At 45.2% G+C, this 14,990-nt stretch overlaps 1 protein-coding gene across 2 annotated transcripts in view; it reads left to right on the top strand.

Annotated features, from left to right (window-relative positions):
* The window catches only part of RBAK (RB associated KRAB zinc finger), a 30,008-nt gene extending 18,060 nt beyond the window's left edge, over positions 1–11,948 (top strand). For both annotated transcript variants that reach the window (XM_042922840.1, XM_042922841.1), the window contains exons 3-5: positions 3,827–3,953; positions 4,242–4,337; positions 7,526–11,948. In XM_042922840.1, coding sequence (XP_042778774.1) covers positions 3,827–3,953; positions 4,242–4,337; positions 7,526–9,441 — 2,139 coding nt within the window. In that variant the 3' untranslated portion in view covers positions 9,442–11,948. The remainder of the gene's footprint in view (positions 1–3,826; positions 3,954–4,241; positions 4,338–7,525) is intronic.
* Positions 11,949–14,990: the final 3,042 nt, after the last annotated feature.

The raw sequence follows: 14,990 nt of genomic DNA, 5'->3' as shown, positions 1-14,990 counted from the left end.
TCTCAGGTGAGAAGTAGAATGGCAGTTCCCAGGGGTACCTAAGGGTATTTTTTCCACCCTTGTAACTTTTTAGGATTTTTTTTCCTTAATTTTTCCGCTTTGGGTATTTTGTCAGGAAATTTCTAGATCTGTATTTTCCTCCCAGTAGTCCTGTTTGCGAATTGGATGGCCCCTTTTGATGCGAAGGCTTACTTGATTCTTCAGCTCAGGTATCGTTTTCAGTTGTTTTTTTTTTTTTTTTTTTTCTCGTTCGTTGTGAAAATGTCAAATCTGTCAGATTTGGCTTTCATATCGCAAGCTTTATCTCATCATTTCAATTTCTAGTTATCTGAGAGATTTCCTAGATTATTTATTTTGTGTCCCATTTGTTATTTAAGCCTGTTCCTTGGGGATTTAAAAAAATTCAACAATTTGGTCTTTAATCTCTAAGCATTTTGTGATGGCTGTTTTTAGGAGAATGTTCTCATGTTATGGAAGCAATATCCTGCTTAATTTGTTAAAAAATATAAATCAGTGGAAAAATTGTAAGTCGTTTCCTTTATGAAATTGATTCCATTATTGCTGACCAGCTCACCTTGATGCTTAGCTTTTACTTACTCGCTTTTCCTCAATTGGTGAGAATTCTTGATTTTTTTAATTTCAATTTTTGAGAGAAAAATTCCTAATAGCTAACGTGAATATATTCACCTAATGACCCCATTTTGCGCTTTCCCTTGTGGAGGGGAAGTCTGCGGAGCTCTAGAAGTTAGTGGATTAGCGATACGTGTTTTAGGTAGATATCACTTCATTTTTTTCTTCCAGTGTTTTTATTGTGGTAAATTCCACACGACATGAAATTCATTCACTGTTTTAACCATTTTAAGATACCCAGTTGGTTGGCATTAAGTACATTCACATTGTTAGGCAACCATCACCATCAACCATCTCAAGAATACTTCTCATCTTGCAAAACTGAAACTCTGTTCCGCATCAGATAATAACTCCCCTTCTCTCCCAGCCCCTTCAGCCATTCTCCTTTCTGTCTCTGAGTGTGATTGCTCATTTAAGTAGATTCGCACACTGTTCGTCGTTTTGTAACTGGTTTATTTTCAACGAGCATAGTGTCCTCAGAGTTCGTCCATGTTGGAGCAGGTGCCAGGATTTCCTTTCTTTTTAAGGCTGAGGATGACTCCGTTGTATATATGGACCACATCTTGCTTATCTCTTCGCCTGTCGGTGGACGCTTGGGTTACTTGTGTGTTTTAGCGACGGTACGTAATGCTGCTGTGAACATAAAAGTAGCTCTTTGAAGGCCCTGCTTTCAGTTCTTAACAAGCGTACACTCAAAAGAATTGCTGGATCCTATGGTAATTCTATTTGTTTAGTTAATTTTGAGAGAGAGAGTTGGAGGGGCAGAGAGAGAATCCCAAGCAGGCTCCACACTGTCAGCTCAGAGCCCGACATGGGGCTTGAATTCACGAACTATGACATCATGACCCGAGCCAAGATCAAGAGTTGGATACTTAGCCAACCAACTGAGCCACCCAGGCGCCCCTGGGAATGCTATTTAGAAAAGAATTTTCTTTTTAATGTTTATTCATTTTTGAGAGAGAGAGAGAGAGAGAGAGAGGCAGAGAAAGAGAGAAACACAGAATCAGAAGCAGGCTCCAGGCCGCGCCTTCCCTGCATCAGGCTCTGTGCTGACAGACACTGCCCTCAGGAAAATCATCCGTGTCCAACACGGATGGAGCTCACGTATGTCCTGGTTTGCCCGAGACCGTCTTGTTGCACCTGTATTCCTTCTGGTTTAACATTTACCCCACACGGAAGTTTTCGGTTTGGACGGTGAGCGTGTGGCCACCCTAATTACAGAGGCTCTGAAGTGTGTGTGGCCGCAGTGCCCGCGGCCAGAGCGTTCTTACCATCCGACCCTCATCTGGCTGCTGCGTGCACTGAAAACCGGGAGCCACCCAGGCTGCTCAGGTAGGCCTGTGGTTAATTTCCCTTCACTTCCGCTGCCGACAGGGAACCCCGGGCCCTCCCGATGGGCCTGGGGATGCTCCAGGGCTCCATCACAGTCCGCCCTCCTCTCTTGCGGTGCCCAGCGTGTGCCCTGCGTGCAGCTCTGTGTTCCGCAGCTCTCAGTTCTCCTCTTCTCGACCCCACATCTCCGGAGTCTCCTCAGAGACGCCTGCTCTAGGTAACAGTCTCTGTTTTTATATTGCTTTGAACTGGACTTTGAGAGGATTTCGTTTTCTTTTCGAGGCTGGAAAGTGACTGTGTACCTTCGGCGTCCTCTCCTGAATTGGAATCAACTCTTATCGTCAGAAAGCTGTCCTTGGGGCACCCGAGTGGCTCAGTCGGTTAAGTGTCTGACTTTTGATCTTGGCTCAGTTCATGACCTCACGGCTCGTGAGTTCGAGCCCCATGTCGGGCCTTGTGCTGTGTGGAGCCTGCTTGGAATTCTCTCTCTCTCCCTCTCTCTGTGTGCCTCCCCTGCTTGCGTTTTCTCTCAAAATAAATAAATGAACATTAAAAAAGGAAAAGTAGTCCTGGAGAAGGGTCTTGGTCTCTTTGCCCTGTTCTTCCCTGCCAACCTGTTCAGTACTGATGCTGTCTGTTTTCAGGCATTGGTCCTTTTTCACGTCCGCATCTTTCCCCCTGAACCCCGTGCAGTACCCCACCACCCCTGTGACGCCAAGCCTGGCAGCATAACATTCAAAGTTTGTTGTTGTTGTTGTTTTAATTTTTTTTTAAACATTTATTTATTTTTGAGACAGAGAGACAGAGCATGAACGGGGGAGGGGCAGAGAGAGAGAGGGAGATACAGAATCCGAAGCAGGCTCCAGGCTCTGAGCTGTCAGCACAGAGCCCCACGTGGGGCTCGAACTCACGGACCACGAGATCATGACCTGAGTGGAAGTCGGCCGCTTAACCGACTGAGCCACCCAGGTGCCCCAACATTCAAAGTTTGTTAAGGCACTCTCCCTGCGATAGACCTCACCTTGACGTCTCGGGCGTTCGTCAGCACAACCAACCGTGTCGCTGCAAGAGAGGGGTATTTGAGATGCGCTGTTTGGACCAACACAGGGAGGAAGTAGAACACTTAGCCACACGGGTGGCCCCAGGTAGCCCCCGTGAGGGTCAAAGTCCAAGATGAAAGAGCTGAAGCAGGAGGTGCGTCAGGCAGGAAGGAGGAGACCGTGGACGGGCCCTATGCGCACCCTGTGAAGAGGGGGCCGGAGGCCCCGCTAGGAAAGGTGGCCGGAGAGAAGGCCAGGGAATCCGATGCTTGTCCATTTGTGTGGTGTTGCCCTGGCAGGAGCTTTACTCACCTCACGTCCCCCAAAACTCAGCCCACTGGCAGAATGGGAACTCCGTTGGTTTTCTGGTTTGGGGGTTTGGTTTTTAGGGGGGCAGTTAAAGGAACCAAAGACAGGGGCACCTAGGTGGCTCAGTTGGCTAAGCATCTGACTTAGGCTCAGGTCATGATCTCACGGTCCGTGGATTCAAGCCCCAAGTTAGGCTCTGTGCTGACAGCTCGGAGCCTGAACGCTGCTTCGGGTTCTGTGTCTCCTTCTCTGTCCCTCCCCCGCTTGTTCTCTCTCTCTCTCTCTCTCTCTCTCTCTCTCTCTCCCTCTCTCTCTCTCACTCTCAAAAATAAATAAACACTTAATGAAAAGGACCCAAAGACAGTATATTTCCAGTATGGTTTGTTTTATTGTACAATCTGTGACATAAAGTCAGATTTTCAGTGTTCATAGTTCATTTTACTGGCGAACTTGGTCAGCTCCTGTGCCCACACATCTCCTCCGTGTTACCGGTTTCGATCACCGTGCCATTACAGGGACCAGTGTCATTCAGGGACGTGGCCGTGGACTTCACCCAGGAGGAGTGGCAGCAGCTGGAGCCGGAGGAGAAGACCACCTACCGGGACGTGATGCTGGAGAACTACAGCCACCTTGTCTCCGTGGGTGAGGAGAGCCTGCTGTCCGGTTGCTGCTTTGGGGGGCGGGGCGGGGGGGCCTGCCAATTTAGTGATTTTCTTCCCTCAAGTTTGAAGAAATAAATGATAGGACCATTTAACTCTCTTTGGGCTCCCGGGAGGCTATTTGTCTGTTTAATCCTCCATCGAAACGTCTGGATTTTGCTAAGGTGCAAAACCGGGCACTCGATCAGGCAGCCTCCGAGGCAGCATCTTGGACTCAGAGACCTGAAAGGTGTGCACCCGGTCCCAGCCTGCCTCCATTCCTCACTCACAGGGTACGACAGCACCAAACCGAAAGTGATCCTCAAGCTGGAGCAGGGAGAGGAGCCGTGGGTAGTGGAAGGTGACCTGCCGTGTCGGAGTCGTCCAGGTACGTCAGGAGCATGTTACGGTTTTAAACATGGTGGCCCCAGACCCCTGGGAGTCACTGAAGGCAGCTCTGAGCCCAGGCGCCCGTGCAGGCTGCTTTCCTTTTGCATTTGATTTGCACTTGTGGGGAACCTCCGCGTGAGCCTGTGCTAAGGATCCGGTGCCTTCCTCCTACCTCCGTCTCCCCCCTAGTAACTTAGCCTCCCCCCAGTAGCACAGAATTCCTTTGTTTTCTGGCGTTCAGAAGTCTAGGAGAAAAATTAGCTTGAGACTCTCACGTTCATTCTTTCTGTTTTTCCTTCCTTGCTATGAAATGCCTTGGGCTGGTTTTCTGCCCATTTCACTCCCTCCTCTGTGCACTCAGCCACCAAAACCTGTCCCCTCCCTGAGCTGCTCCGCCGAGGGTGCACCTGTGCTCTGTTTGGTGGTGCTGAATGCAGGCCCTAAATTGTTGAAAACGGACCTCTGTGCTTTGCAGCCAAAATACAACAAAGACACAGAGTTCGGGGTAAAGAGGAACAGTAGTTGCGTCGCTTTGCCGGCCAAAGGAGGCTGCAGCACGCTGTGGCCTTCAAAACTCCAAGCCCGCCAGGAGCAGGGCACTGGCGGTTTTATAGGGAAATACAGGATCTAGCGGGTCTCGACAGAACTGTACATGCCGCCAGCATTGCTAGTCTTCGGGGGGGTGACGGGTTCCTGAATGGGCTGAGAAGAAAGGAGAGGAAGACAGGAAGAAGGTTACTTTAAAATTGAGCTTCGGGGGGTGGCTCAGTTGGTTGAGCATCTGACTTCGGCTCAGGTCGTGATCTCACGGTTTGTGAGTTCAAGTCCCACATCAGGCTCTGTGCTGACAGCTCAGAGCCTGGAGCCTCCTTCGGATTCTGTCTCCCCCTCTCTCTCTCTGCTCCTCCCCTGCTCACTCTCTGTCTTTCCTTCAAAAACAAGTAACCATTAAAAAAAAAAAATTAATGGGGCATCTGGGTGGCTCAGTCGGTTAAGCGTCCGACTTCCGCTTAGGTCATGATCTCGTGGTCCGTGAGTTCGAGCCCCGCGTCGGGCTGTGTGCTGACCGCTCAGGGCCTGGAGCCTGTTTCGGATTCTGTGTCTCCCTCTCTCTCTGACCCTCCCCCATTCATGCTCTGTCTCTCTCTGTCTCAAAAATAAATAAATGTTTAAAAAATAAAATTTAAAAAAAAATTAAAATCAAGCTTCAGGGCACCTGGCTGGCTCAGTCAGAGGAGCACACAACTCTTGATCTCAGGGTTGTGGGTTTGAGCCCCACACTGGGTATAGAGATCACTTAAAAATAAAATCTAAAAAAAAAAAAAAAAAAAAATTGAGCTTCATGGAAGCATTACTGCAGCCATTTTGATCTTTGTTCAACTTTATACTTACTATTTATTTTGAGAGAGAGAGAGAAAGCATGGGTGAGGGAGGGGCAGAGAGAGAGAGAGAAAGAGAAACCCACGCAGGCTCCACGCTGTCCACGCAGAGCCCGACGTGGGGCTTGAACCCACAAACTGTGAGATACGACCTGAGCTGAAGTCAGACACTTAAACTGACTGAGCCACCAGGTGCCCCAAGATTTAATAAATATTTTAGAGCTTCCCCTGAAGCATAGATAGGTTTTGAGTGTAGCCAGCGCTGAAAGCCACATTGAATGAACAAGGGCATGAGCACAGGCTGGTGGTTGGGAATAAGTGGGCATAGCCTGGCTTCCTGGAGCAGGAGGTATTTTTGGAAGACTAGCAAATTGCTACTTTGAGTATATTTGTGAATCCAGGTAATTGCAAAATCTTACTGGTGAATGATAAATTCTCTGTTTTTTCCTATTGGTCTTTGGGGCTTTGGGGCCAGGGATGGTGTAGATTTCTGAGCACAGAACTGTCGGCCATTGCACTGATTGTGGATGAGAGCCGCTAATGATAATAGCTCAGAGGCTCCAAAAACTTGTAAGATACGCAGAAATAAAAGTTAATACTGTGGGGGCCACTTTAGAAATCTGACATTCAAGGTTTTGTACAAAATGAAACCTGCGTGTATGGAAACTCTTTGTTCTCCGGATTCATTTGGTGTTACGTCAGGGACATGACTGGTTTTAGGAAATTGAGGTCAGCAAGTTGAAAGGAAATTGATGGGCATTTGTTTCATATACTATTCTGAGCGATTTGCATGCACTAAGTTGGTCCTTTCCCAGCCCGGTGGTCTGGGCATATTTCAGCTGTGTGAAGCCGCATCACAGTTAAATACCTTGCTCCAGTCCCAGCCAGTAGTGGTGGATTTGAATCAAGGTGGCCTCATCTCTGTCCTCTTAGCCGCCACACTCTGTTGTGCAAATAAGTGCAGTTAGGCTTACGTAAGCCCGTCAGAACACTTCAGAGAGCCGATCTGAGCGGCCGGGTCTCTTGCCATCGGGTCCATCTTGCATTTCTTTCAGGCAATTATGTGCCTGGAAGGAACTCTCCTTCCAGGTGAAGGTGAACCAGGGCTGGGGAGTCGGAGACTCCCAGGGGAGAGGAACTGGGGGACAGGGTGGGGGACTGTCTCTAAAGATGAGGAGATTGAAATTTTTAGAATGATTATTTGGATTTATGTACAGAGTAGAAAGGCAAAAATTTTGGAAGGGTCTGGGCTAGTGAGAATGTCACCATGGTAATCTAAGTGTGAAGCAGTATGTTACAGTTTAACATAAATGGTGATCTCTTGCTTCCAAACGTAGACCATACTTGATTATTTTCTTTGAGTGTTCGTACATCAATTACTCTTCTTCTGCCGCCTGACCGATGTGCTCCAGATTCCCCCCACGTCCGCCCTAATCTAGTGCTCTTTCAGTGACATTGCCCTCTGCTCATCAAATGTCGGTGAAAGGTTTATTTCACCTTTTCTACCAAAGTTTTGAACATAGTTTGTGAAGTAATAAAGGTACTTTATTCGGTGTGAATTTATTCTCCCTTTTGTCTATAGTTCTCAGTCCTATCCCACTTGTCCCTTTCCTGTGTCTACCCCATCCCCATATGTGTGCGTATTTGTGTGTGTGTCTGTCTGTCTTGTAGGACAAACAAAGGGGAACAGACGATTGTACACTTGTGACTATTTTATTGCAGAGATTGGCCATACAGCCAGAGTCAGCCCGTTCTGTACCTGTTGTGTTCAGATTCACAAGGTTTGTTTAATTTTATTCCTTTTTAGAAGTCTGGAAAGTTGATGACCTGATAGAGAGAATCCCAGAAAATGGAGATGACATTTCAAGGCAGGCTGTTTCTGCCAACAGCAAAACCCCAAATGAGGAGAGAGAGGATGCGTTTGATACAACACATAATGTGGAAACAAGCCTTGTTCCTTCAAGCGTCCTATCTCACACTTGTGTCTCATGTGGAAAGAATTTAGAATCGACTTCAGAATTAATCATCAGTGACGGCAGCTATGCGAGAAAGAAACCCAGTGAATGTAGCGAGTGCGGAAAGATGGACCACAGAGACAAACCCTATGAGTGTAACCAAAATGGGGAAGGCTATTCTCAAAACGCAGAAAGTATTCTTCAGAACGTTAATCTTTTGGAGAAACCCTTTGAATACAGTGAATGCATGGAAGCCTTAGACAACGAAGCTGTTTTCCTTACTCATAAGAGAGCTTATATGGGGGAGAAGCCCTACGAATGGAATGACTCCGGGTCAGACTTCATCCAGATGTCAAATTTTAATGTTTACCAGAGATCGCAGATGGAATTGAAGCCCTTTGAGTGCAGCGAGTGTGGGAAATCCTTCTGTAAAAAGTCAAAGTTAATCATACATCAGAGGGCCCACACGGGAGAGAAACCTTATGAATGTAATGTATGTGGGAAGTCCTTCAGCCAAAAGGGAACCCTCACCGTCCATCGGAGATCCCACTTGGAGGAGAAGCCCTATAAATGCAATGAGTGTGGGAAAACCTTCTGTCAGAAGCTACATCTCACCCAACACCTGAGGACTCATTCAGGCGAGAAGCCCTACGAATGTAATGAGTGTGGGAAAACCTTCTGCCAAAAGACCCATCTGACCTTGCACCAGAGGAATCATTCAGGAGAGAGACCCTACCCCTGTAATGAATGTGGGAAATCCTTCTCCCGCAAGTCTGCCCTCAGTGACCACCAGAGAACGCATACTGGAGAGAAACTTTACAAATGTAACGAGTGTGGGAAATCCTACTACCGAAAATCTACACTCATTACCCATCAGAGGACACACACAGGAGAGAAACCCTATCAGTGCAGTGAGTGTGGCAAGTTCTTCTCTCGGGTGTCGTACCTCACCATCCATTACAGAAGTCATTTAGAAGAGAAACCCTATGAATGTAATGAGTGTGGCAAAACCTTCAATTTAAATTCCGCCTTCATTAGACATCGGAAGGTACACACAGATGAGAAACCCCACGAATGTAGTGAATGCGGAAAGTTCTCTCAGTTCTCCTATCTCACCGACCATCCTCCGGCTCCTTTAGGAGAGAAACCCTATGAATGTAACGAATGTGGGAAAATCTTCCTTGACGGTTCAGCCTTCAGTGGGCACCAGTCACTTCCGAAAGGGGAGAAATCCTATGAATGTAACATATGTGGGAAATTGTTCTCTGAGTTGTCCTACTACACTATACATTATAGAAGTCATTCGGAAGAGAAACCCTATGGTTGTAGCGAATGTGGGAAAACCTTCTCCCATAACTCCTCCCTCTTTAGACATCAAAGAGTGCACACGGGCGAGAAGCCCTATGAGTGTTATGAATGTGGGAAGTTCTTCTCCCAGAAGTCCTATCTCACTATCCACCATCGGATCCACTCGGGAGAGAAGCCCTATGAATGTAGTAAATGTGGGAAAGTCTTCTCTCGGATGTCGAACCTCACTGTACACTATAGAAGCCATTCGGGAGAGAAGCCCTACGAATGTAACGAATGTGGAAAAGTCTTTTCTCAGAAGTCCTACCTCACCGTGCACTACAGGACTCATTCCGGAGAGAAGCCCTACGAATGTAACGAGTGTGGGAAAAAATTCCACCACAGGTCAGCCTTCAATAGCCATCAGAGAATTCACAGGAGAGGGAGTGTGAACGTACTGGCTGTGGGGGATCTCCTGTGAAGTCAGAGCCCTCTGAGTGTATTGAGATCCAACAAGGAGTCCAAGATCAGTGTCTGAGAGTTCGTGCTTCTGAATGGGGAAAATGCTTCAGGCACTGGATTCATCTTCACCTAATGTTTTTCACAGAGAAGAGTCCCTAAGGATGCAAGAAGAAACAGAGCCTTCAGAGCAAGACCCTACAACTCATTGGACACTAGATAATTTATACAGGCGTGAAACTTGATAACTATTTAATATTTATTTTGGAATTCAAATTGTATTTACATATCAGGGAATCACACCAAGGTGAGATCTGTCTAAGTAATGAATGTGGGAAAATCTGTTGTCTTGGAAATTGTTATACTGAAAGCCATATTTCTGATGTAAATTCACATGTTTATAGGGAAGATACCAGAAGCTATCAGCTCTGAATAAACCATTGTATAAAATCATCAGGAGTTTATAATGAGGACAGTACATATATGGCAGTTTCTATCATGTTTTAAAAATGTGTTCTATCAGTAATTCTATGCAAACTTGGATTTGAATTATTTGGGAAAAGGCAGTATTCTAATTTGAGTATTAAGGTGGCAAAATGTACTAACACGGGATTGTATATTGTTGGTGAAACATTTGATAAGTACCAGATAGTTAAATACATAATTTTCTATTTGTTTGAAGGTATTTACAAATGGGTTTTTCATGAATGCCCATCAATAAATTGTAAGCCCGTGGTTTTTATAACGTTTTCAACTACGTTTGAGCAAAAAAAGTTTAAAGTACTATTTTCATAAACTATGCATAGATGATTTGGAGTTAAGTCTGTGTCAGTGAAAGAGGGCCTTGCACTGTGTAGTCTGTAAGATACACACAAGTCTCATGCCATCCTGCGTGGGTTTGAGCGAGCCATGTGCCGATACCACGTGATTCAGAAATTTCATCTCTACTTTGATTTGATTTGAATACTATGCCATTCTTCTCTGCACTGCTTATTCCCAGTATTTTGGGACAAATGCAGGTTTCTGTCAGACAGCTTTAGTTGATGAACTCAGTGTCCTTTCTCCCCTCATTCCTTGCTGGGAGAGTTTGGGTATCCGCCGTTTCTTCACATGACATAGAGTGTGAATCCTGATTCGTGTAAACCAGTCACGAGAACTCTATTCGGACCGCCAGTAACTTGTTTATAGTGGTCACATGACCCAGTTCTGGGCCAACAGAATAGACGGATGTTGGCAAAAGGATAAAACATCGATCAATGGGTTTTACTACTCCAGGAACACAAAGGGGGTCATTTAATAATCAAAAATTAATTCCTGGACTACATCACATGGAAAGAAGTAATCTAGGATGCAGAAAAGTCATGTGGTGGTAAAGTCACCATTCGTTTATGTGCTTCACAAACTATGGATTTGAGAGGAACTTCCTTCCTTGGATGAAGAGTGTCTAAAACTCCAAACGGCAGCATGCCTAGTGCTGAAATATGCGAAGTTTTCTCCCAAGATTCAAAAAAAAAAAAAAAAAAAAAGACAAGGTTATTTCCTGTCACTAATTGTATTCAGTATTCTGCAGAAAGACCTAGCCAGGAGAGTAAGGGAATAAAAGTAATCAGAGAGCATAAGGATTAGAAAGAATTAACACTTTTATTTGCAGATGATGTAATTCTGTACATGGAAAATTCTGAGGAAACACATGAGTAAGTTTAGCAAGGTCCGTGCATACAAGGTCATGATGCAAAAAATGTTTTAATATACCAGCAGTGAACATAAAAAGTGAAAAACTTAAAAGCAATACCACTCAACAATAGCATCAAAAATCCTCAAGTGCCTAGAGGGAAAATTACCCAACACCATATTTTCAAAAACTGTATCCAGGAAAAAAAAAACAAAACAAAACTTGAGAGGGACTTATATGATTCATGGATTCCAGGACAGTCTTAAAAAGATGTCAATTATCCCCAAATTAATTCATAAGTTCAATGCAATCTTAAAAGTCCTAGTAAATTTTTTTATCAAAATTAAACTAATTCTCAAATTCAAATGAAAATTCAGAAGGCCAGTAATAGTCAAGGATATCTTCTGGAATAGATGGAACAGAAGAACTTACATTGCTTGATATCAAAGAAGACCTGTCATAAAGCCATAGAGATTATATTATAATTGTGTGGTATTGGCACATACATAAACAAATTGACCATTGGGACAATAAAGGCTCCAGAAACACCTATACATAATACAGTCACTTGGTTTTTGATGAAAATGATAATCCAGTGTAATAGGAGAGATGTTCTTTCTAATAAATGTGTTGCCATTGCGTTTAATAACTTAATAGAAAATAGAAATGTGGATTGCAGATCTAAATATGAAATGTAAAATAATAAAGCTCTAAGAAGAAAACTTAGTAGACTATATGTAACCTTATAGCAAGCAAAATTTTTCTTAGGATCCCAAAGTCACTGGGGATACCTGGATGGCTCAGTTGGTTAAACGTCTGACTTTGGCTCAGGTCATGATCTCACGGCTCGTGAGTTCGAGCCCCACGTCCGGCTCTGTGCTGACAGCTCAGAGCCTGGAGCCTGCTTCTGATTCTGTGTCTCCCCCTCTCTCTCTGCCCCTCTCCTACTTGTGCTCTCTCTCAAAAATAAACATTAAAAAAACTTTTTTTAGAAAGAAGATCCCAAAGTCACTGAACTATAAAATAAAATCAGTTAATTTGGATATATTAATTTTTTGAAACTTCTGTTTATCAAAAGGACCCCACTAAGAAAGCAAATAGGCAAGAAACAGAGGGAAAAGATACTTATAACATATATACAACATACGACAGCAGACTTGAGCATACGGGAGGGGTTGGTGAATGTTTTTGGAAGCGGCCAGATAATAAGTACTTGGGGCTTTGTGGGCTGGAGCCTCTGTGAACATGTCTGTGTCCCAATAATACTTTGTTCAAAAGCACGTGCAACAGCCCGGATTTGGCCTGCAGGCCATAGTTTCTAGCTGTGGATCTGTAACTTAAAAAGAGCGTTTACGGGGACTCCTGGGTGGCTCAGTTGGTTGAGCATTCTTGTCTCAATTTTGGCTCAGGTAATGATCTCATGTTTGGTGAGTTCGAGCCCTGCTTAGGGCACCATGCTGATAGTGCGGGGAGTGCTTGAGATTCTCTCTCTTTGTCCTTCCCACATTCTCTCAAAATAAATAAAACTTAAAAAAATTTAAAAGGAGCGTTTACAAATCAACAAGAAAAAAATAGAAAATGGGCAAAAAGATTGGGAACATCAGTTAAGAGGATATCCAGAGGATAATCATTAACAGTTACGTTATTAGTAATCAGGAAAACGCACATATCCAGACACAGGAGCAAACATACTGTATGACCCCACCTACATAAAGTATAAGAACAGAAAAACTTTCTATGCAGTTAGAAATCAGGATATCCGTTAGCCTCAGGCAAGGCTGAAAATGGTATTTATCTGGTGCTGGTAATACTGTTTCTAAATCTGGGTGCTCAATATCTTGAGTGTTCTGTGCACTTAAGATATGTGTATTTTTCTGCATGTATATTATCTTGAAGTCCTGCATAATTTTGAGCAGGAAATACTCCTTAGAGTAGTTTTAATGGCAACTACAGAGATTTCCTACACTGTGACCTTAAAGCTTAATATAAAGTATATTTTAAGTAAAATATTTGAAGAGGTGACAGAGCCATTACATATTTTGTCATCCTTCCCTTTTGCATATATAAATGGGTCCGAACCGCCTCTTCCAATAAAGAACTAATGTGTGTAAACATTTCCTATTTTCTCAAGTTGTTTTTCACGTTCTGAATTCGGGATGCGTCTTCTGCATTACTGTCATAGAGGTGATCTTGCTTGGAGGTAAATACATAAAACGGTGAGTTTGACTTGATGGGAAATTGTATTTAGAAGGTTTCCTTTCAGCAAATGTAAGATACTCCATTGTTGGGGCGCCTGGGTGGCTGTCGGGTAAGCGTCCGACTTCAGCTCAGGTCATGATCTCGCATTCTGAGTTCGAGCCCCGGGTCGGGCTCTGTGCTGGCAGCTCAGAGCCTGGAGCCTGCTTCGGATTCTGTGTCTCCCTCTCTCTCTCTACCCCTCTCCCACTCACGCTCTGTCTCTCTTTGTCTCTCAAAGATGAATGTTAAAAAAAAAAAAATTTTTTTTTTTACAGATACTCTGTTGTTAACAGCACAAATGAGTGCATGTGAAAGAAACAGCCCAATTTTGCATCATAAAAAGGATGAGGACTTGGTGTGGGGAGGGAAGAGGGCTGGTTGAGCTCAGTGGCACCGAGGGGATGAGTCATGACATTGGATGGAGCAGACTATGTGCACGTGATTTCATTTCCCATTTAACCTACCAGGCAAAGCTTGCAGTGTAAACAGATGAACGCCTTGCGTAACGTGCGGTCATCAGAAAGTTGGGGCTCGGTGGTGCGGTCCCCCATGGCAGCTGCCGGTTCTCTCCAGTCTGTCGGGCTTAGCCACTAGGCATGTGGTCAGGCAAGGCCGTGACCCCCCTCCCATGCCAGCCAGAGCCTGCCTCTTTCATCAGGGGGTTGCCCCCCCCCCCCCGCCCCGCACCATCCCCACATTTACTGCTGCTCAGCTTGGGGTCAGTTAACTTTTCAGATTTTTTCCCTAAAGTCTCTTAAATATGCCAGAGACATTAACGCGAGCTCACTTACACCTGAGGGCTAAACTCCAGCCACTGCCCCTTACTCCGTCCCAAATCATGCCCAGTTTTCTTGTCCACCCCGGTAGGCCCTTTAATGTGAGGGCAAACGTGTGACCCATTGCACAACAGTGTTACAGTATTCCCCAAATTAAATGCTACAGAGGCCATGAAGAAATTCAACTAGTAGGTAACCCCCTGCCCCCTCAGTTGCCACAGTGGTAATCATGACAAAAAAGTAAATTCCCTGTCACGTGAAAGCAGTCAAACTGCTGTAACTCCTGAACTCCTGTCAAAATTGGTGAACTAGTTGAATCGTGGACTTGTGAGCAGAGTATGGGGAGAAAATAATGTCAGTCCTCCAAGGGACGACAGGGCAGTTGTGGTCTCTCTGTGAAGGAACACAGTGAAGGGGCACCTGCTGAGCCCAGCTTCAAAACCGTGTTCTTTTCTCTACACGATCACCTGACATGATGCCAGTGGGACAAGAAAGCAAGCGCTGAGCTCAGGACCACAGGACAGCCCTCCAGCCTGGCAGGAGCCCCCCCCCCCCCCCCCCAGCTAAGCTTGCATGACAACAGAAGAAATTTGAGGTAGTTTAGTTTAAAAGTAAGGAAGGGGAATCCTTTTGTATCATGGTTGTCTGGGTGGGGTGGACACACGGGAAAGCCAACACCAGCTTTGCCAGCTTCGTGAAGTATGGGTTCTCCAGAAACCTCTGGGAAGCGGAAGTGAGTGGCTTTTCCTGCAGGCAGGATTGCAGGGGCTCCCGGGAGAAAAGGAGCTCTGGCAGAGAGACATCTGAGACTTAAGCCACTAAAAAGCAGACTGGGGGCGCCTGGGTGGCTCAGTCGGTTAAGCATCTAACTCTTGTTTTTGGCTC

This window comes from Panthera leo, chromosome E3 (assembly GCF_018350215.1).
Source record: "Panthera leo isolate Ple1 chromosome E3, P.leo_Ple1_pat1.1, whole genome shotgun sequence".
NCBI lineage: Eukaryota > Metazoa > Chordata > Mammalia > Carnivora > Felidae > Panthera > Panthera leo.
Note: the sequence above shows the minus strand (reverse complement) of the source record. Positions and strands in the feature narration are given on the sequence as shown.